Below are 22,939 nucleotides of genomic sequence, written 5' to 3'. Positions count from 1 at the left end.
ATGCTCCGTCCTGGCCTGCAGAAGGCTCGTTGAACTTGGTGACATTGGAGCCCTTCTACCTGATGGCTTTGGTGAATGGGAATGTCCTCTGGGTCTCATAACGGACCCATTCTGGCATATTCTCTTTGTACCTTTTGATTCCTTTGCTAGGGCAACGGCAGCATTTTCATATTGCTGAGTGTTCGCCATCATTTTTTTCCAGGTTTCTGAAAGGCACCCCTGCAGCTAGTTTACCCCCATTCCCTGGGCTCCTGGCCAAGGTGTTAAATTATGAGTACCGAAAACATGCTTCCAAGCCAGTGACTTCTTACAATTTTATGTTCTGGTCCTCTTGATTAGGCACTTTCAAAATCCAAGTCCAGGGGTATTCCACTGCCTTCTACCAATACCTGCTAGCTAGTTCTTACAGTTCTTTGAGGTACAATTTCTTTACTCCCTTATCAGGCCCAGTGCACTACCAGCAGGATCATGCTGGGATTTAACCCTGCTTTTTGGACTGGCAGAAAAGAAATGAGGTGGAGGCAGCTTTGTGGGAAGAGACACGTTTTGTGAGAATGCCCCCCCCCCCCTTTTTAAAAGATTTTATTTATTTGACAGAGATCACAAGTAGGCAGAGACAGGAAGGCAAACAGGCTCCCTGCTGAGTAGAGAGCTGATGTGGAGCTCCATCCCAGTACTCTGGGATCATGACCCAAGCCAAAGGCAGAGGCTTTAACCACTGAGCCACCCAGGTGCCCCAAGAATGGCCCTCTTTAAGAGAGTCTTCTGCATGGGGGAGGTGCTCGCTCTTGCTAGGGAGTGATAGGCCACTTCTGTGAACATGATTTGGTTCGCGGAAGTCTGCAGAGCCAGTATTGGGAGCTTCCATCCAGATGTCTTAATACCATAAGTTAGGGTTCCAGGTTTTTCCAGTCAGGCTCCTGAGCTTAGCGTAACAGTACCACTTGGAGCGTTTAGGCTTTTCTGGAATTCAACTCATTAAGTCCTCAGCCTGCCACTCAACTGTGAGTGCTTCTGTGCTGCAGGTGAAAGAGGCCTTTTAAGAAACCTCTTTGGCTCTCCCACTTCCCCATTTAGCTTTCTAACTCTTTTTCCCAGCCTGTAATTCTCCAGAATGTATTCATCATATAACTGAAAGTTTTTACCTTTGACCACCATCACCCATTTCCAGCACCCCAACTCCTGTCTGTGGCAATCACCAATCTGCTCTGTTTCTATGAATTTGTTTTTTGTTTTTTGGTTTTTTTTTTTTTTGATTCCATGGGTAGGTGGGATTATACAGTACTTGTTTGGCTTATTTTACTTACCATATGCCTTCAAGGTACATCCATATTGTCCTAAATGGCAGAATTTATCCAGGAAGTCTTGTCACCAGTATGTGTTTGGGATAAAGATAGGTTAATGCTTTCAGATTCCAGCAACCAGGGATGGTGTGTAATGGGTGAGGTCATAGTCTCAATCTTTGAAATCTAGCTTCCTTTAAGTGGAGAGAGTATTTCCTGGATTCCCTGTTACTTTATTTTCCTAACACTTTGAGGTCCGCAACAGGCTCAGCTGCCCCAATCTCACAGCCTGCAATGACTGGCCACTTTGGTTGTAACCCTGGGTCACCAGGACTGTCCCCATCCTGGCATCATCAGATAATACCACTCAGCCTCACTGTTAGCCCACCATGGATGGTTCCATTTGATGGGTATATCTACCCAACTTTTCTCAGACAGTCTGCTTACTTCTAGATGTCACTTTGATTTTGCTTGTTTCATCACTTGCCCAGGTATCACTGATGGAGCTGAGCTGAAGATGTAGTGATGGGAGTGGTGGTGGGGAAAGAACTGAGGCATGTAAGATGGCTTCTGTTTTCCCAGTCTTATATTCCTTCTGCTGATTAGCTATCTGAATGTCCCTTAAACCTCTTCTACCTGTGTTTCATGGCTTAGTGAATGACAAACCATCCACCCAGTGACCAGACTGGAGATGTAGAAGTCATCCATTTTTACCCCTCTCTTCTGCCCTCACCCGATTGATAACTATCACAATTCTTCCTTCATAATATCCTTTGAGTTTGTTTTCTTTCTTCTTCTCTATTGACTTCACCTTATTTTGAGCCACAAGTTGCAAACTGGTAACTTTTGTACCAGATTTGGCCCATATTTGGTTGTGTGCATGTGTGTTTGGGTGTGTTGCAAAATTTTAAAAATGAAAAAAATGCATTAAAATTTTCTTGACTAGAAGATCTAGCAATCCTGGGCAATATTCTTGCATGAAAACAATTGACAGGAGCTGAATTGTGGTGGGTTTTTATAGTGACATGTGCTTTTCATTTTCTACAGTTCTCACCTCTCCTGTTGTCTTAGAACTGGCCCATTTCACTCATGTCTGGCTCCTACAGGTCTGAAACTTGCAACCCCTTGTTCTCTCTCTTGAAAACTCATCTCCCAGCTTTAAGTTTTACCCTCTCTAAACTTATACTGCAGCCAGAATGATTCTTTGAAAGAAGCTTTATTTGGTCATTCTACTGCTTATGCCAACCTTTCACCTTCAGTGTCACCTCACTGTTTTCAGGAAAATACACAAACAACCTCTTTAGCATGCCATTTAAGACCCTTCATGATCTGACCTTAATTATCTAATGACCATTGTCTCAAAGAATGTTCTTTCTCTCATGTGCTACTTTCCAGCCATATTCAACTTCTTGGGCTTATTTGAAAAGAAAGCATTAAAATGTGGCCAAAATGAATGGGGTTTGAATTCAGAAGGACCTGGATTTTAAAAGTTTGGGGCACCTGGCTGGCTCAGTTGGTAGAGTGTGCAACTCTCCATCTTGGGGTTGTAAATTCCAACCCTGTGCTGGGTGTAGAGATTACGTAAAAAATAATTAAAGAAAAAATAAAAAGTTTGCTGAGCATTTCTTTTGTAGCTAGTGCCAGATTAATTGATTTCCTTTCTATTTCTGGTTTGCTAAGTGAAACCAAATCACATTGATACTGAGTTTTATTAGAAAAATTCTCTATCTATTGAGATGATAATGATTTTCTTCTTTAATATGTTGAAACAAATAGATTTATTTCTAATTTTAAACACATTGTTCCTTGTATAAACCCAACTGGTCATACTTTATTACTCTTACATATTTCTAGATTTAATTTTCATATGTATTGGGATTTTTGCATCTGGGTTTATAAGTGATATCGGCCAGTAATTTTCCTTCCTTGTTTACTGTCATGGTTTTATTGCTCTCATAAAATGAGTTGGACTTCTGTCAACTCTTTCTGTTCAGAATTTGTTTAAGCTTAGAATTATTTCTTCCTTGAATATTTAGCAGATCTTGCCTATGGAGAGACATGGTGCTGCAGGGTTTTTTCCATTGTTGTTACTGTTGCTTTTCGTGGATGATACTTATTTGATTCAATTTATTTAATGGTAAATGATTGTTAAATCTACTGTTTTTTTCTTGTGTCAGTTTTGGTAAGTTATACTTTTTCTAAGAATTTACCCATTTCATAAAATCTTCACATTTATTGCAAAGTTGTTTGCAATAAAATCTTACCTATTTGAAGACTGAATCGTATTTAGTGATTCTCTTTTTTCTCTTCCTATTATTTATCAGTGCATTCTTCACTTTTGTCTTAGTATCCCCTGATGTTTATCGATTTCCTTTGTCTTTTCTAAGAACCAACTTTGGGTTAAGTTCTTTTCTTTTGGATTTTTTTCTATTTTATTGATTGTGTTTTATCTTGATTATTTCCTCCTACTTTCTTTCTGCCTCAAATCTATTATTTTTATATCTAATAATGCTTTGCCTTTGTCTGATATTAATATATATGTAGGTCTTCTTTCAGTTATTGTTTAGATGTCTTTTTTATCATTTTATTTTTAATTGCAATATAATCAACATACAATATCCTATTAATTTCAGATGTATATCATAGTAATTTGATATTTTCATATATTATGAAGTGATCCCCATGATAAGCCTAGGATCCCTACCATCATTTTAGATTAAACTTCTCTGTATTTTCATTTTCAATGTTAGTCTTATAAACAGCATATAGTTGGGTTTTATTTTTTTTAAACTACTCAATAATTATTATTTTTTTAAATAGTTGTCTTTTAACTGAGACATTTAGACCATTTCCATTTGGGGGTGAATTTTTCTTTTGACTTCATTCTTGAAGGAAATTTTGCTGACTATAGGATTCTAGGCTTGGTAATTATTTGGTTTCAGGACTATCTTCTGGCTTGTATTGCTGTTACTCCTTCAGAGGTTATCAGTTCATCTCCACTATCCCCACAGAGTGGGGGACGGGGGGTTCCTCTTAAGGTTTAAGATGCCTGTCTGTCCTCTGTGAGAATCTCTGGGCTCTGTGTGTGTGTGTGTTTGTGTTCAACACAAAATTCATATAAAGTGTATGTGTTATAATTAGTTGATATGTCTTATAAGCCTCATTTACTCCATAGGCTATTCCTTTTTTCTTCTCCCGATTTTGTTACTGTGCAAGACAACAGGTGGTTTGTCTTAGAGAGATTTCAGTCTGGATTTAGTCAATTGTGTCTCCACAGTGCAGTTTAACATGTTATTCTGTCATCTGTATGTCTGCAAATCAGCAGTTGAGTCCAGAGGCTTAATCAGATTTCAGTTCATGATTTTGAGAAGTCTGCTTCAGAGATTGTGTTGTGTTCTTCCATCAGGGGGGCACATGACGTCTGGGTGTCTCTCTTTTTTGTGATGATAGCAGCGTTTTGAAGCTCAATGCCTAGATCTATTGATTCATTAGGAGTTAAAAAATGGTGATATTCTACCTTCATTTCTTCTTCATTCATTATCTGGGAAACTTCTACAAAGAGAAATGTCTTCTTATCTACTATTTGTTTACCCAGTGGTACGGTTTGCATAGGAAAGGCAGGATAAATGTTTACTTCTTTTTCTCCACTTACTATTTTTAAAAATAATGAGTTGGTTCATTAGTAGCCTCTAAGAGAAATCAAGTAGGGTTTTAAAAATTATCATTACAAACTTAAGGATTTAAGCATTTTCAATGTGTTTTATTTCATTATGGTTAAAATCCTTATTAATAATACTAAAAGGGTCTTTGCCTAGAAGGATGTTCTTTAAATTGACTTCTGAGTCTTTGATAGTTTCTTTGCTGTTCATATGCTAAGATGTTTTAGGCTTATCTCATTTATTTCCAGCTCCAGACCTAGAATAACCCGTTTCTACGGGGCCTTGGTTCTTTTTTAATGGGACATGGTGTTTTGCAATCTGAGTGCCAAGGATACCCATCGCTACTAGACTGGTCATTGTTTCTAGACAGAATTAGGAAATAATTCATTTTCTCCGTTTTCAAAAAGAGATAATGCCTCATGGTTTCATAATGACACTTCTAATTCAAATTCAGGATTAAACAGTTTTAACTTAACCTCTTCTATCTTACATTTGTACATTTTTTCCCCCTTGTGTTGGCTCAGTTCTCAACGACACCAAGGATGATAGAGTTGGAATATGACCTAACTGCACATTTGTTTTTTTATACTTTGTAAACATAAAAATTTGAGAAAAACAATATCAACACTATCACCAGAATATGATCAGTGAAAATAGTGAAGACATTTTTGCAGATCTTTTGCCCTTAGGGTAGATCCCACCAGGGATATTCAGTAAAATTACAATATTTTAAAGTCACTTTGGAATAGTTCCTTCTTGGGTGATTATTTTGCCAGATGGATTAATGTGTCTTTATATTTTTAGGGCTTGTTTAAAAATTAGTTATTTTATAATTATATAAAATGTTATATGATTCCATAGTCAAAATTATAAAACAAAGCTTATGTTTATTTTTTTTTAAGAAAGATTTTATTTATTTATTTGACTGAGAGAGTGAGAGAGCACAAGCAGGGAGAGTGGCAGGCAAAGGGAGAAGCCGGCTCTCCGCTGAGCAGGGAGCCTGAGGGTCTTGATCCCAGGACCCTGAGATCATGACCTGAGCCGAAGGCAGAAGCTTAACCAACTGAGCCACCCAGGCGTCCCCAAAGCATATTTTAAAAAAAGCATATACCTTCCCTTTCTTGTCTATCTCCTCTTCACTTATACATAATCACATATAAATTTTATAGTTTATTATTCCATTTTAAAAGTGTAAGTGTATATATTTACATTATCTCTTAAAGATTGGACCTAATGGCAACCTGTATTTCTTTGTTTTAGAACACTCACCCCCTCATCTTTCCCTCATTTATGCCTCAGCCTTACAGTATTCTTTTGATTTGATGATGATGGGCCTGGAGGGAATTTTTACATGCCAAGATGTGGAGCAGAAGATTTTCAGATGCCCAGAGATTATAAGAAATAGGGAAGAACTTCGCCAAGAGACTCTGAATGAGGTGTGAAGCTTGCGGTGTCAGGCTTTGTCCCATGGATGTCAATGGTGACAGGACAGGGTTGAAATGATATAATAGGAATGGGATTTTATGCAACTAATGTGTGTTAAAAATGGGCACTTTGGACCATGTACTATTTTCCATGATGTCCAGCAGCAATAGAATACCCTAATATTTTGCATGTGAGATGATCTCTTATCTGCCTTATCCTTAGACTCCAAAAGGTCATGCTAAGGTTGTCAAAAACAAACACAAAGTTTTAATATTGTCAAATCTTTGTCAACCCTGGCCTGGGACATTCTGTATATGTATATTTTAAGATTATTTATTTAGACAGAGATCGAAGTAGGCAGAGAGGCAGGCAGAGGGCAGGGTGGAGGAGGCTCCCTGCTGAGCAGGGAGCCCCATGCGGGGCTCCATCCCAGGACCCTGGGATCATGACCTGAGCTGAAGGCAGAGGCTTTAACCCACTGAGCCGTCCAGGCATCCAAGGGCCATTATATATTTTTAAAGTAAGTTTACATGTGTCGTCTGTGGTCCATTATGGATCTGGTTTTTTTGGTTAAATTCTTCAAGGTCACTCATACCCCCACGTAGAGGTCTTGGTGGGCGTACATCATTTTGCTTCCAGTACTACCTAAAGCCTATATATGTCGTATTCATGACTTTATTTTCTTCCCTTCACACTTTTACTCTACCACCTGCTTCTCACTTCCTTTTGTATCTAAGCATTAATTGGTGAGTAAATGAACCTAGAACCTATGACCTTTACTGAGCACCTACTAATGTTCTGGGTATTGTGCTAGGCTCTTGGGACACTCAGATAGCTATATAGCTCTATTCTTTTTGTGCTCGTCATGTAAAGTGAGAGGGAATTGGTTCCCATCTCTTCTCACACCCTCACTCCAGAGCAGTGAGTCTTTTTTTTTTTTTTTCCCCTCAAGATTTTATTTACTTCAGAGAGAGAGTGAAAGAGAGCAGGAGTGTGGGGTGAGGGGTTTAGAGGGAGAAGCAGACTACCCACTGAGCAGGGAGTCTAATGGGCTCAATCCTGGGACCTCGGGATCATGACCTGAACTGAAGGTAGATGCTTAACTGTCTGAGCCCCTCAGGTGCCCCAGAGCATTGAGTCTTAAAACTCCAAGCAATCCTTTTCTCTGTCGGTTCCACTTGATGACAGCTTCTCCTCCTCTGCTACTTGGGATCCCGTTGAAGGCAGGTGCTAACCTGAGCAGCACAAACTCTGTAGTTCAGTGCTCTCAGCTACTCCTTTCTCCTCCCGGCCACAGCACCATGTTCACACCAAGTCACGATTCCCACAGCTCACTCCAGCTGGTGCCTGAGTGTGGCAGAGGACCCGAGACAGGCCTGTCTCTGTGAAATGAAGATGAGGCTATAAACAGGCCTGGCACATAGAAGCACTAAGGCAGTGTAAGCCGGTGGAGGTTGTACTAGTAACAGCACTAGTAGTTCCTCCAGTTGTACAATCTACAGTGTATAGCCGATCCCAATGAATGCTGACAGAGCTTGACGGGAGGAGAAATATCCTGTAATTTAGGAGTGAGGACAGAGTAAGGAGTGGAACAGGCTGAAAGACATCCTAAATCGCTGTTGCAAAGGGTCAGATGCTGGCAGAAGGGCATTCTTAAGGCAATATGTTCTCTCACCTCCCCCACTAATGCAGGGGCAGAAATTTATTCTCTCACAGTTCCCGAAGCCAGAAGTCTGAAATCAAGGTGTTGGCAGCACCACGCTCCCCCTGAAACCTGTCAGGGAAAACTCTTTCCTTGCCTCTTCCTAGATTCCAGTGGTTTGCCAGCGATTTTGGGCATTCTTTGACTTGCAGTTTCCTAACTCCAATCTCTGTCTTCATCACATGTCATTTCCCTGTCTTCACATGGCTGTTGTCTTATAAGGACACCAGTCATATAGGGTTAGGGACCCACCCTACTTCACAGCTTACACATGCAATGACCCTATTTCCAAACAAGTTCACATTCCAAGGTACCGGCCGTTAGGACCTTTCTTGGGGGCCAAATTCAATCCATAACACCAAGTAATTAGGTCAGAGCTGGTGTAAGAATCCAGATAGACTCATGAGTAAGATCATGTCACGTGGTGCCCTATACAGGTGTGTATTCCTGTAATGAATGATCCCAGTTGTGTAGGGTATTGACTCTGAAGTCTTACTTTAGTCTTTCCTTTTAGGTAGAGTGCAGTTTTGAGATTTATATCTTATTATCGTGCTTGTGGTTGACCCAGTTTTATTTTTTTAGACAGCTTTATTTTATTTTATTTTTTTTTAAAGATTTTACTTATTTATTTGAGAGAGAGCACAAGTAGGGGGAGTGGCAGAGGGAGAGGGACAAGCGGACTCCATGTTGGGCTTGATCCCAGGACCCCGAGATCACGATCTGATGCTTAACCGAATGAGCCACCCAGGTACCCCTCTGGTTTTGTTTTTCTTTACATTGCCTCAGCCATTCTTTAGAGTTGATTTTTATAGAATTAAAAATAATAATTTTGCATTTTCAGGGGTAAGTAAAAATATCTTGCACCCAAAGCTCTGTTTAGAGAAGTGCCCCCCCCCAAGTCTTTTATTTCATAAATGCCTAAACAACACTTATAGAATCCAAGTCTACATTCCCTTCCTTGGTTTATGTGGGGAGAGGAAAAGAGCTATATTAGATTTTGATTAAGGGCCCATTTATATTAGTTACTGGTTGGATTATTCTGGGAACTTTAGAGTCTCTCCCTGGGTTTGTAATATGATAAAGGGCAAGACCCTCATATAAATCTCCTTTCAGGGCAATTAACCACCAAGTAAAGACTCAGTAAGCATATTCAAACTAAATGTAATGCAAATTCATCAAGGGAGGTACAGAATCTGCTCCCTCACAGTGAAGAGTCTTGCCAGTCAGGATAGGAATCCAAGTGGGGATAGGATTTGTGGTGGTCGTGTAAGGTGGACAACTCTGAGAAGACACAGGAGTGGGGAAGAGTATTAGTAAGTTTTTCTTTTTAAAAAGATCTTATTTATTTATTTATTTATTTATTTGAGAGAAAGAGTTAGAGATCACAGAGGGAGAGAGAGAAGCACATTCCCTGCTGAGCAGGGAGCCCAACTCAGGGATCCCCGAGATCATGACCTGAGCTGAAGGCTGACACTTAAAGGACCGAGCCACCCAGGCACCTCAGTCAATTTTTTTTTCTTGTGTCATAAACCACCTCAAAACTCAGTGGCTTATAACATTTTTTTTCCTGCTTCTGGGTCTGGTGGGTTTTCGATTGATTGGAGGGGGGAAGGGACTCTACTTTAGGAGCCAGGATTTGGACTGGGTTCAAGTCTGTTCCACATGTTTCATTCTGAGGCCCAGGTTGTGGGGAGGGTGTTGGGAATGGTGAGTACCTGAGGCATGATTGCCTGGCTATCACAGGAGCACAAGAGGCCAAAGGAAGCCATGCAGCCACACTTTCTGTTTCTATTTGTGTCACTTATGCTAACATTCTGTTGGCAAAGCAAACCACATGTCCAAGTTCAACATCCACCTGTAGGGGATCTGTCCATTGTAGTGCTCCGGAAGATCCATGACGGGGGTGGGGGTGGGGTAAGAAGCAGGGAATAATAACTCCCTCTAGCACAGAAAAGGGCAGGGTTCTTGGATGGTTGTGAGAATCCACCTTGCTGTCTCCGGGAAAGTAGAGGTGCAGAGAACTTCCTCCAGAAAAACTGGGGGAGAATTAGAATTAGCCCTGATAAAGAGCTGTGTGGTTCCGGTGCCAGAATACAAGCTGGCCTCTATTTCCTTGTTACTTACCCCGCTGTCCCTCCATTTCTTTCTTCTTCTACCTGGGAACCTTCAGCCGGAGCTAAGCCATGGTGACGGCAACCAGATGAGAGGGATCCAGCCAGCTGCTGGAGCAGCAGCCACAGGAGAGTGGGATCCAGTCGGAGAGCTAGCTGCCTGGAGGCTGGCAGCGGCAGGAAGGGTGGGATCCAGTCGGAGAGCTAGCTACCTGGAGGCTGGTGGCTCCAGGAACAGCAAGGCAGTATTGCGGCCGTCGGTATCTTTCTATAACACACAGAGTGCTCAGTGATGATCTGGTTTCTGAAAGTCCCCTGTCCACTGTGTCAACTTATTATATCAGGAGGTTAAGGGGGAAACTTTTTTGTTTAGGTTCTGCTGAGGCTTCAAGACAATAGAGATCACATTTCAGAATGAAACGTAAGACCACAATTATTTAAAAAGGAGACTGGGGGCATCTGGGTGGCTCAGTGGGTTGAAGCCTCTGCCTTCGGCTCAGGTCATGATCTCACGGTTCTGGGATTGAGCCCCACATCGGGCTCTCTGCTCAGCTGGGAGCCTGCTTCCCCCTCTCTCTCTGCCTGCCTCTCTGCCTCCTTGTGATCTCTCTCTCTGTCAAATAAATAAATAAAAATCTTTAAAAAAACAAAAAAAGGAGATTGTGGAGAATATATTTTGCATCTTTAGTTAATCTTCTGCTCGTCAGAAAACATGTTGGAGATGCCAAGAAAAGAGCCAGAGAGGAGAGGAATTCCTTGGACAGAGTTGGTGTGATCTCATTACCTAATGGTGACCAGGAAAGTCATGCCTAAGTTGGTTTTTTTTTTTTTAATGTTTATTTATTTATTTGGCAGACAGAGATCACAAGGAGGCAGAGAGGCAGCAGAGAGAGGGAGTGGAGGAAGCAGGCTCCCCTGCTGAACAGAGCGCCCGATGCGGGGCTTGATCCCAGGACCCTGGGATCATGACCTGAGCCGAAGGCAGAGGCTTTAACCCACTGAGCCACCCAGGTGCCCCATGCCTAAGTTTTTAATCCAGAGGTAGGAGAAGAACATACCCAACAGAATAAATTTAAAGGGATGGTGGGGGACAAAAATACTGTTATCTGGAAACATTTACACCATAGGAATGTGATTATGATTTACTTTATTAAATGAATTATTAGTTACTGGGGCATAAACTACTAGTTGTCCATCCAAATCCATTTGTCCCTTTTCCGGTAATACTAGCATTGTTACCAGGACCTGGAGTGCCCAGCTGGTACCATATCTCCTGGGCCCCCTTGCAGCCAGGAATGGCTTGCGATTAAATTCTGTCTCTGGAATATTAATGGAAGTGTGCCTCTTCCAGGCCTGGACCTTAAAACATTGCATGTGTGTTTCTCCAAACTTACTTCCCTTTATGCAGTTAAGATTTTCTTTATTTGAGAGAGAGAAACCACAAGCAGGGAGTGGGGCAGAGAGAAGCAGGCTCCCCGCTGAGCAGAGAACATGATGCTGGGCTTGGTTGCAGGACCCCGGGATCATGACTTGAGCCCAAGGCAGACACTTAACCCCGACTGAGCCATTCAGGTGCCCTACATGCCCCCAACTTAGAGCAAGGAGTGCCTCCAAGCTAACATTGTCCGTGTAGGACAACCCCTTAGGGCAGTGCTTCTCAGTTTCTTTTTTAATGCATAAGAATCACCTGGAGAGTTCATGAAAACAGAGATTAAAACAAGGATTCAGTAGGTCTGCAGTAGCCCAAGAATGTGCATTTCTTTTTTTTTAAATTTATTTATTTATTTGACAGAGAGAGAGAACACAAGCAAGGGAGAGTGGGAGAGGGAGAAGCAGGCTTCCTGCTGAGCAGGGAGCCTGATGCGGGGCTCAATCCCAGGACCCTGAGATCATGACCTGAGCTGAAGGCAGAGGCCCAATGACTAAGCCACCCAGGAGCCCCAAGAATTTGCATTTCTAACAAGTATCCAGATGTTGCTGGTGCTGCCAGTCTGTGGACCAGGCTTTTAGTCGTAATGCTTTAGTGGATGATAGAGATGCACGATGGAAAGAATCTGAATTTCTGAATGTCTGTGTGGGACAAAGGAGCCTGTCTACCCACCATGGACCACTTTGTGAGAACACCATATTTCGGGGACTCCGTTGTGGCAGCTTAGTTATTTACCCTAGCCAACATAATCATCCTGATTCTGCCTGTCCTTCTCTATGTCCAAACCACATCCCTCCGACAGTTCTCTTCTCTTGTATCTTGCACTCTCCTTCCTGGTGATGGAGAATAATATTAGCCACCGTTATAAATGAATTTCATAAGAGCTCACATCTGGAATGCTGTATTCATCTGTCATTTTCAGCCTGCAGCAGTTTTCAGTAAAGGATTTTCCTTATCTTTCCAGAGGAGATGGGGGAACTTTGGGGATGGGCTTGGAGGGAACAGGACCTCCAGCTGTCTATAGCAGGAAGCAAGTCTCCGTCATAACCCAGCCCTTAAACATGATACTTGAGACAGCTGAAATTGAGTAACTTTTATTTTGGAGGCAGAGAGCAGGGGAAATTCAGAGCTTCCAAGAACCTTGAAGAACTACCTTGCCTCCAGGGCCACCTTCTCCGGGAGCCATATTCCATGGCCATCTTACAGCTTACAGCTGGCCAGGTATTTGGACAAATCCTTGTCCTTGCAGTGTTTTACCCAGGCCATCGTAAGAACAGAGAAACACAGCATAAATCCGAGGCAGGGGCAGGAGTCTATAGGGGCTCAGCTGAGAGGGAATGTAGGGTCCGCTGGCTGCAGTCTGTTGATGCTGTGGGAGAGTCTCAGACAGGCAGGGTTTGCCTGACTGGGGACCTGGGAGTCGGTGCTGCCAGGATGCTTGGGGTGAGCACGGCACCATGTTACTCTGCCTCCCTTTATGTCTGGAGAACGAGTTCTGCTCCTACAAAGCCCAGGGAGAATCCTACAGCAGAGATGCTGCTGGTTCTATCAGCATCCCAAATACTGACTGGGTCAACGTCTGGCAGAGGGGCTGGTCTCTGCACTTCACACTCTGCTTACCAGGCGGACATCCCCTTAGGATCTCTCACAACCCTCTTGGCACAGACAATGTCATCATTGATGTTGTCATCCAGAAACTGAAAGGAAAAGGGGCTGAGTGGGGAGGGAAAAATCCCTTTTCCTGTTTCATTAGTCAATCCTTTTTTTTTTTTTTTTTGCGGGGGAATTTCCAGAGGAAACGGAGCCTGACTCAGAAACCCTCTATCTCTGGAGCCATCTTGTGGGTTTGCCTCCCACATGCCTAGGTTTTCTTGCCTTGCTTTGAATCTGCCTCTGAGCATGGCTGTCTGCGGAGGGCATCCAGGACTGAATGGACAAGGGAGAGCCTCTGTTGTCAGGAGACCGCTTAGCGTGTCCAGAGTGCCGCGTGGGGGGTGTGTGGACAAGGACGGAATAACATGGCTTGAGGGATGGGGACCCATGAAGGTGAAGTTCAATCAGGGGTCAGTGTATCTTGCTTCCTCCTTTTTGGCAGGAGGGGCTCTGTGGAATCCTGTTTTAGATGTGAGGTCTGTCCGGGGCCCCCTTATTCCCTGTCCTGGGCTTCTCCAGCGCAGGGAGTAGGGCGTTCAATTTCGTACCTTCTTTACCTGCCCTACTTTATTTACCCAGCCCTCAAAGGGGGTCGTCCTTACTGCTGCACATGATGTTGCAGGCATTTGCTAAGGAATGATGGCTGTTTTTGCACCACCACTTGCTGTTCAGCTGGAAGAGCCCATAGTCACTACTGCCATTGGCATTTTTCCCATTAAGGGCCCGGGTGTTGAAGTTACTCTCATATTCAGCCATGCAGACCCCTGTGTCAGAGAGAGCAAAAGGTGTGTGTAGACAAGGGGGATTGTTTCACAACGAGACACAACTCGTGCTATACTAGAACTGCTGGAAAGTCCCTTGAGACGGAAACGAAGACTATGAGATTGACGATCCATTGTGTGTTCCTTGTCCCAAGCAATAATGAGCCCGTGGTAAGTGTGTAATCACAATTGTTAAATAAATGCATTTGGAACGGCCAATAATCCATCAGTCGCCATCTGTCTCCCAAGTCTACCTTTCCAGCCTCATCTCCCAGTGAATAGCCAACTCCTGCCTTGTACATTCATGTAGCCTTATATCCCAAAGTATATGGAAGAGAAGAGGTGGAGAAGTAATGGAGAAGGATCCTAGAAAGGAAGCCCCAAAAAACCATCCTGGGGCAGGGTAACAAGAAAGTACATTTGGCATGAAGAAAAATGAAGATATTCAAAGGAACTTGAAAGAGCTTCAAGTGTTCTTACTAATGAGATGGTGACAGAGACTCTCGGTCCTTCTTGCACCTTGTCACTCACCACCTCCCCTCTGTTCTCACAGTCCCCATCCAACTCCCTCGTGACATGGATAGAACAAACTTGAGACAAAGGCAGCAGATGTAGGTTATTTTTTGGTGGACAGAAGGGCAGGGGAGAGGGTGGGAGGCAGCACCAAGTGTGCTGCAGAGATCGGGACTAAAAAAGACGCAGATGAAAGCAAAGGTGATGGGAGCAGGATGGGGAGTGCTTGGGTGAATCGTGGTGCTTCCAAGAAAGGATTCCAGGTCACCAGCTGGGAAGGTAACGTGGGGGAACAGTAGAAGAAAATTTATTGTAGATAAAATAATCCCTGGGGGAAAGAGAGAAAAGGAGATCCTGATAGGGGATATGAGGCCGTGGAGGCAGACACAAGAAGAGCAGACGGGGAGTGGAAGAGAGCCCGGACGAATGAATAAATCAGGAAGTGAAAAGGGAGAGACTGCTTGGCTGGGGAAGAAGGTCTCTTTGGGGAGAGACAGAAAGAACGTTCACACTCACAGTCTGCCAGGCTGTAGTCATGGTAGCCATCCATTCCCTTGGTCTTTAGCTTGTGGGCCAGCTCACACTTGGAGAAAATTTTAGCCTCATATGCTGCACAGAAGCAGCTAAGAAGGGTGATGATCAGAATAGACCTTATTTCTGCAGCTGGTGGGGCTCAAGTCTGCTATGCCCGGGGGCTGTTGTCTCTTATACCCTCTGGGCGCAAAGGTATCTCTGATTGGGCAATAATGCTGGCATCTGTTCCAGGAAGGGCTTGGTTGTCTAAGGTTAGTTCCCCAAACTGGTCCAGCCAGTGTGAACCTCAGGGAAGGGACTGTAACCAAGAAAAATATCAGGAATAAAGTCTCATTTTGGTGAGGGTGGCTCCCAGTTTGGGCAAATGTGTATAGGAGGGAAATGGTAGTTGGTAGGAGAAGGGAGTTGGTAGGAGAAAGAAGTATGATTTTCAAGCTTCATGCTTTTGTTGGAATGTCTCCAGAGGGGCTTGTCCCTGTGTTTTGCTGAACTTTGTTCATTATCTGTGCTTGGTTGAAGGTATTTTATCACTCAGGCTAGTGGGGGACCTGTGATGAGCACCACTGAGTTTGGAGAAATTGACGATCTCCTGGCATCTGCAATCAGTAAACTATTGGTTGGATAGGAGACCACTAGAACTCAAGTTCATGATATCTCTGTGTCTGCAAGAAGTCATCAGATCTAAACCCCCAATTATATTGAATTTGATCTATTATCTGTGTGATCAGTGATCATCAAGCATCTTGTATTAGTGGGGTTCTCCAGAGAAATGGAACTAATAGGGGATATATATGGCTAGAAAAAGCTGGTAATTATTAGAATACAAGGTCTTGATTTCAGTTTGGTGGAGAGGCATTGTGAAGGAAGAGTTATCGCTAGATCAATACTTTCTAAGAAGACACAAAAGAGTAATAATAGTGGTAGTGCTAGAAGGGGGTGTCTGTAGGTCTTAAAGTAACCAGCAAGCCTTTGCTGTTAAAGGGCATCATATGATGTTGACTTGCAGACATAAAGGAATGGATACTAGGCATAACTTTTTTTTTTTTATTTTATTTATTTATTTGACACACAGAAAGAGAGAGAGAGAGAGACATTACAAGTAGGCAGAGAGGCAGGCAGAGGGAGAGGGGGAAGCAGGCTTCCTGCTGAGCAGAGAGCCCGATGCGGGGCTCAATCCCAGGACCCTGAGATCATGACCTGAGCTGAAGGCAGAGGCTTAACCCACTGAGCCACCCAGGCGCCCCAGGAGGGCACTTGTGATGAGCACAAGTTGTTGTATGTAACTGATGAATCACTAAATTCTACTCCTGAAACCAATATTACACTGTATGTTAACTTATTGGAATTTAAATAAAAATTTGGTGAAAAAATGAAAACAAGAGCAACAACCAAAAAAACCCACACCACTGACTCTATTCCCTATACTTCCATAGTGGAAGCCTATCTGTCCCCTCCCTGATTCATCCGTTCTACCCATCCCCCCACACCTCTCCCCTCTGGTAACCATCAGTTTGTTCTCTGTATTTATGGGTCTGTTTTGGCTTTTTTGGTTTGCTCACTTGTTTTTTTTTTTTTTTTTAAGTCCACATATAAGTGAAATCATACGGTGTTTGTCTTTCTCTCAGACCCTTAATATTTTAATATCCTCTAGTGTAAATCTTCCAACTGGTGATTTTTTGGCTACCTTTTGTAGAGTTAGGTTTTTTCCAAGTACTTTCTAATATTGGGTCTCAGACTCATTTTGAGTTCCTGGTCGTGAAGCTCTGGGCTCTCTTGCCTCCTTAGATGTGCTCTGAGTTAGCTTTTTGCCTCAGATAGTAGCAGGCAACAGGTTTTTCCATTTCTCGTTATTGAAAAGAGGCCCTGTGCCTAGCCTTTCCCTTCTCGAGTGCCTTTGGCTCTGGCTCCTGCAGCAGATGGAGAACTTTTCATCTCTGTGACCTACAGGAGCTGAGCCCAGAGCTGCCTTTTCTTGCTTCGGCTTGGAATCAAGCAGGTCTTTGGCTTCAGCCCTACTCACGGCTTTTGTGATTCCTCTCCTTACATTTGTGGCCCATGGAGATATTTATATTGTTTTTGAGCTATCATATGCCTTTTACATTTTTTCCTTTTGCATTTTTTTCAGTTATTGCTGTGCGCTTGCTGTAGGTAGGATAGCTCAAAGCATGGAATTACCATGTAATATTGAGCTGAAGTCCGATTAATAACTGAAACTTTTTTTAAAAACATGGAGTTTTTTTTTTTAATTTTTAATTTTTTAAATTTCTTTTCAGTGTACCAGAGCTCATTGTTTATGCTCCACACCCAGTGCTCCATGCAAAACAAAACAAAACAAAACATGGAGTTTATTTTTGAAAAATTTATTTATTATTTATTTACTTAAGATTTTATTTATTTACTTAATAGAGAGAGACACAGTGAGAGAAGAAACACAAGCAGGGCCAGTGGGAGAGGGAGAAGCAGACTCCCTGCTGAGCAGGGACCCCCCCCCCCCCGCCCCCCGCCCCTCCATGTGGGTGGGGCTTGATCCCAGGAGTCTGGGATCATGACTTGAGCCAAAGGCAGATGCCTAATGACTGAGCCCCTTTACTTTTTTTTTTTTTTTAAGAGATTTTATTTATTTTATTGAGAGAGAGAAAGCATGAGCAGCGGGGAGGGGCAGAGGGAGAAGCAGACTCCTAGCTGAGCAGGGAGCCTGAAGTGGGGCTCAATCCCAGGACCCTGGGATCATGACCTGAGCTGAAGGCAGACGCTTAATCGACTGAGCCATCAAGGTGCCCCTAACTGAAACATTTAAAAAGAAAAGATATTTATTTATTGGAGAGAGAGAGAGAAACAGAGCAGCAGTGTGAGCAAGGGGAGGAGCAGAGGAAGGAGGAGCAAACATCTCCAGCAGACTCCACACTGAGCACAGAGCCCATTGCTTGTCTTTATCCTACAACCTGAGATCATGGCTGGAGCCAAAACCAAGAATCAGACGCTTAACCATCTGAGCCACCCAGGTGCCCATAACTGACACATTTTAATGCAATCTATTTAAAAAAAGTCTGCTTCCTTTTCATTAGGAACATAGGCATGTGGTCCCAGTGGAGGAATCTGGGAAAGTTTTCTGGAACCCTTCCTTTCTCCTGGGCTTCTCCTACTTCTTTCCTGTATTTTTGTTTTTAAGATTTTATTTATTCATCTGGGGGGGGGGCGGAGGGAGAATGAGTTTGGAGGAGGGACAAGCAGACTCCCCACTCAGCAGGCATCAGGACCCTGGGATCGTGACCTGGGCAGAAAGCAGCTGCTTAACTGCCTGAGCCACCCAGGTGTCCCCTTCTTCCCTTTCTTACCTCTTCCACTTGTGGCTTTTACTTTCGCTTCCATTATCCCTCTGCTTCCCCTGTTTTGTCGTTTCGTGTTCCCTGTCCCCCTTTTTCTCCCTTCCGTCCTCTTCCTCTTTCCTAGTTTCCTTCTCTGACTCTCTCCCCTTGGGTTTCTCCTCTGTTTAGGTCCAGTTTTCCTACGACCTGGCCTCCTTCCAGTGTTGTCTCAGTCCTTTAACCCCAGGGGATGAGAAGGAGCAGCTGTGGCTCATGTTTACAAGCAGCGAGGTTCCACTCAGGGGAAGGGTCAGCAATAGGACTGAAAGGAGAGAGTCTTGTGACTTTCCTTGAGGAAAAGGAGGGCGAGGGAGAATGTTAATGTTGGTTAAAATGTGGCATAGACCAATCAAAGCACAGAGGCAGAGGGCTTTATGGTATGTACTTCATTTAATTTCCACAACAATCTTGTGAAGTACGTATGTATGTCTTTTTTTTTTAAAGATTTTATTTATTTATTTGACAGAGAGAGATCATAAGAAGGCAGAGAGTCAGGCAGAGAGAGGAAGGGAAGCAGGCTCCCCACTGAGCAGAGAGCCCGATGTGGGGCTCGATCCCAGGACCCTGAGATCATGACCTGAGCCGAAGGCAGAGGCTTAACCCACTGAGCCACCCAGGCATCCCTGTATGTATGTCTTATTATTCTTCCTTTTGTATTATACATCAGGAATCTGAGACTCGAGTTGCCTGAGCAAGAGTGTGGTCAAGCGCAGATCAGCATAGAAGGGTTTGCTGCTTTCCTCTCCTGCAGCACCATGTGCGTTTGACTCTTGATTAAAATGGTGACACTTTTCATTTTTTATTATTTTATTTATTTATTTATCAGAGAGAGAGAGAGAGAGAGAGAGAGAACACAAGCAAGGGGAGAGGCAGGCAGAGGGACAAGCAGGCTCCCCCACTGAACAAGTAGCCTCATGTGGGACTTGATCCTAGAACCTTGGGATCATGACCTGAGCCGAAGGGAGACGCCTATCTGACTGAGCCACGCAGGTGCTCCAAAACAGTGACATTTTAATAGGAATTCCTGGCTTTAGGGGTAGGCACAGGACTGCTTACGGCAGGGTGTGTCAGGTGATGGTGGTGATAGGGGTGAGGAGAAGGGCTTGGAACTTTCTCAAAACCCTGGAAATAATATCATAAAGGCAGCCACCTGCTTTGTGCAGGTCTCAGGACCCAGACCTCCCTGTTCCCCAGGACAATTCCCAACCTGTCTGTAGACTCTTCTCAGTGCTTCTCACGGAGATAGTAAGCAAACCCCTCTGGGCATGGTGGGAGGCAAGCACCCCGAGGAAGCCGCTGGGTTCTTTGTTTGGGGAACCTGATGTGCATCATGTTCATTCTGTCCTGGCCTTCCATGCAAGACACCGCTATAACACAGGATTTCACTTTTGACTTGAATGCAAAAACAAATATCACAGAGACATTTTTAATGCTCGTGTGCAGTCTGGGTTCTGCCTACTTCCCAAGCAATATTTGGACAAGGCAATTTCCTTCCTTCCTTCCTTTCTTTCTTCTGACTTATTTATTTATTTATTTGAGAGAGAGAGAGAGAGAGTGAGAGAGAGTGTGAGCAGAGGGAGAGGGAGAGAGAGAATCCCAAGCAGACTTCTGCTGAGTGTGGAGCCCCACAGGGGACTTGATCTCAAGACCCTGAGATCATGACCTGAGCTGAAACCAAGAGTCAGATGCTTAACCAACTGAGCCACTGAGGTGCTCCCAGACAGGGAAATTTCCTATTTGTTTTTTCTTGCCTGTGTTTCCACCCCACCTAGAAAGGGCCAGCTATCCCAGGTTTTCTACTTTCCTCCAGATCCTCTCTCTGGCCCTTTTCGTACATCTACCTGTCTATTTGATCCCCATCTCTCAGGATCACATCTCTTTACATCCATGAGGAAATGTGTCTCCCCCCAACCTTTTTTAGGTCAGTTTTCCTATTACTCTTGTCACCCCTGGTAGCCATGCCCTCTCCCTCCACTGAGAATCAACTGTGGCATGTTACCTGTAGATCCTTGGCCCCCCGTTTCTAGAGGTTCTGATTTTGTAGGTGTGATGAAGAGCCTAGAAATCCTCATTTGTAAACAGCTACTCTAGGTCATTCTAGTACAGGTAATCTACATACCATACCTTGAGAAACATGTTGATATATTTCCAATGAAAAAATTAGAAATGTTTTTGTGTCAATTTTAAAAGACTTCAGGGGTGCCTGGGTGGCTCAGTCAGTTGGGCACCTGACTCTTGGTTTTGGGTCAAGTCATGATCTCAGGGTCCTGAGATCAAGCCCCTTGTCAGGTTCCGTGCTCAGCGTAGAGTCTGCTTGGGACTCTCTCCCTCCCCACTCTGTCTCTCCTCCCACTGGTGCTCTCTCTCTCTCAAATAAATAAATGAAATCTTAAAAAAAAGGAAAAGATTTAAAAGATTTTCTGTTAGAGGCAAAATTTCAGAATTCTCTCATTGGATTTAATTTATTTCCTTCTCATTTAATCTCCTTCCTTTCCCCTTCTTCTTACTTGTCTGACATCAACAACAGAAGGGCTAACGGGAACTCCCAGAGCAGTGGCCCAGTTGGCCTCCTGGGCTACAGGCATGAATGGCTGACCCTTCCTCTCCCAAGTGGCTCTTGCACCATCACTACCTCCATCATTACTACATACTTTATGTCTAAGGCTGTCTCTCTGTTTCTGAGATTTCATTCGAAGCATGTCATGAGATTTTATCTTCATTCTGGTCCTTATTACCATCTCCCTACTCCTCCTTTCTCTATCTGCCAACCTTAATCTTGTCATCTTAGATTCATAATCTGCAAATATTCCCCCCTTGAGTTGTGCTCTGCTTTCTCTGGCATTCTTTTACATATTCATTCATTCATTCATTCATCCATCCATTCATTTTGTTTCAACTAATGTTTGTGGAGTGCTATAACATTTAGGCCCTCTACCAGGCATAAGATTTTGAACCTCTACCCCATTCCAACTGGAAACATGAGTTTACCTCATTTTGGCAGACATCTCTTTTATGTTATTTTTTTTAATTTAAAGATTTTTGTTTCTTTATTTGACAGAGAGAGAAACAGGGAGAGAGCGTACACAAGCAGGAGGAATGGGAGAGGGAGAAGCAGGCTTCCCGCCGAGCAGGGAGCCTGATGTGGGGCCTGATCCCAGCACCCTGGGATCATGACTTGAGCCAAAGGCAGACGCTTAACAACTGAGCCACCCAGGTAACCCCAGACATCTCCTTTCAATCCTACATTATTTATCTTTTCATCACAGTGGTCTCTAGTCCTCTAGTCTTTGAGGAAGGGGCTAAGCTGGAATCCAGGAAAAAGTCAACAGCTGCCCTATCCCTCTCAGTGGAGTATGTCTTGGGATAATCTTTCCCCAGAGCCTGTGAAGGGCCCCCTTTACCTCTTGGTTCTTGAGGCTGTAGATGATAGGGTTGACCATAGGGGTGAATACAGTGTAAAGGACAGAGAAGGCCTTTCGGAGCAAGGGGGCCATGTGGTCTGTTGGGGCTACATAGACCACAATGAGGGTGCCATAAAACACCCCGACCACGGTGAGGTGGGAGGAACAGGTGGAGAAGGCTTTCTGCCTACCATGGCCTGAAGGTATTTGCAGCACAGTCCTCAAGATGAAGGCATAGGATGCCACAATCAACAGGAAGGGGGCCAGCGTCAGAAAGCCTGAGATGCTCACTCCGGCTCCCCACATGACCCCCACATCCCCACAGAACAGCCCTACAACGGGAGCAAAGTCGCAGAAGTAGTGGTCGATCTCCCTGTGGCCAGGGCAGAGGGGCAGAGGGGCTGCCAGGGCCAGAGTGAAGGCAGAGAAAGAAAAGCCACTGACCCAGGCTCCAGCAGCCATGCAGCCACACAACCAGGTGCTCATCAGGGCTGGGTAGCGAAGTGGGTGGCAGATGGCCAGGTAACGGTCATAGGACATAGCAGAGAGCAGGAGGCACTCAACGGCAGCCAGTGAGGCAAACACGTAGAACTGGACCAGACAGCTGACCAGTGAGATGGTTTCCCTCCCTTCCAGGAAGCTCCACAGCAGCCGAGGCATGATGTTGGAGGTATAGCCAATCTCCAGCAGGGAGAAGTGGCAGAGGAAGAAATACATGGGTGTGTGGAGTGTCCGACTGGAGGCCACAGCCAGCACGATGAGGGCGTTGCCCTCCACTGTCACCACATAAATGGCCAAAAAGAAGGCGAAGGGGAGGAAGCCCAGGTGTTGCAGTTCCCCAAAGCCGACCAGGATCAACCAGGTGGTCTGGTTTTCTCTGTCACCACTGGACTGCTTCCTCATCTAGATCTGGGCCCAAGAGAGGAAGGTAACTTTAACCAAGATCCTATTGGGACCACACACTAACCCTTGCTTATTCATTTATTCATCACAGTAACCATTAAAGGTAGACCTTATTGTCTCCTGTATACAGAGGAGAAACTGAGACCCACTGAGATTAAGTCAGTTATTCAAGGCGATTATGATGGAGTCATGATATGAAC

The 22,939-nt window shown here is 44.1% G+C and overlaps 2 protein-coding genes across 2 annotated transcripts; both read right to left on the bottom strand.

Annotated features, from left to right (window-relative positions):
- Positions 1-12,809: 12,809 nt before the first annotated feature.
- Positions 12,810-18,439, bottom strand: LOC308347104 (lysozyme C, milk isozyme-like; the record flags this gene model as incomplete). Its single annotated transcript, XM_080810252.1, is given in 6 exon segments — positions 12,810-12,876; positions 13,230-13,306; position 13,865; positions 13,867-14,026; positions 15,053-15,193; positions 18,406-18,439. Coding segments are annotated over 6 exon segments (480 nt in total).
- A 3,295-nt stretch (positions 18,440-21,734) lies between these two features.
- Positions 21,735-22,739, bottom strand: LOC308347103 (olfactory receptor 11A1-like; the record flags this gene model as incomplete). The annotated part of the gene is made up of 1 exon (XM_080810251.1): positions 21,735-22,739. One exon carries the CDS (start codon positions 22,737-22,739, stop codon positions 21,735-21,737), a length of 1,005 nt encoding a protein of 334 aa, XP_080666377.1.
- Between the last annotated feature and the right edge of the window lie 200 nt (positions 22,740-22,939).

The sequence above is a fragment of the Martes martes genome (assembly GCF_963455335.1).
Source record: "Martes martes genome assembly, chromosome: 8".
NCBI lineage: Eukaryota > Metazoa > Chordata > Mammalia > Carnivora > Mustelidae > Martes > Martes martes.
This window is presented reverse-complemented; position numbering and strand designations above follow the sequence as displayed.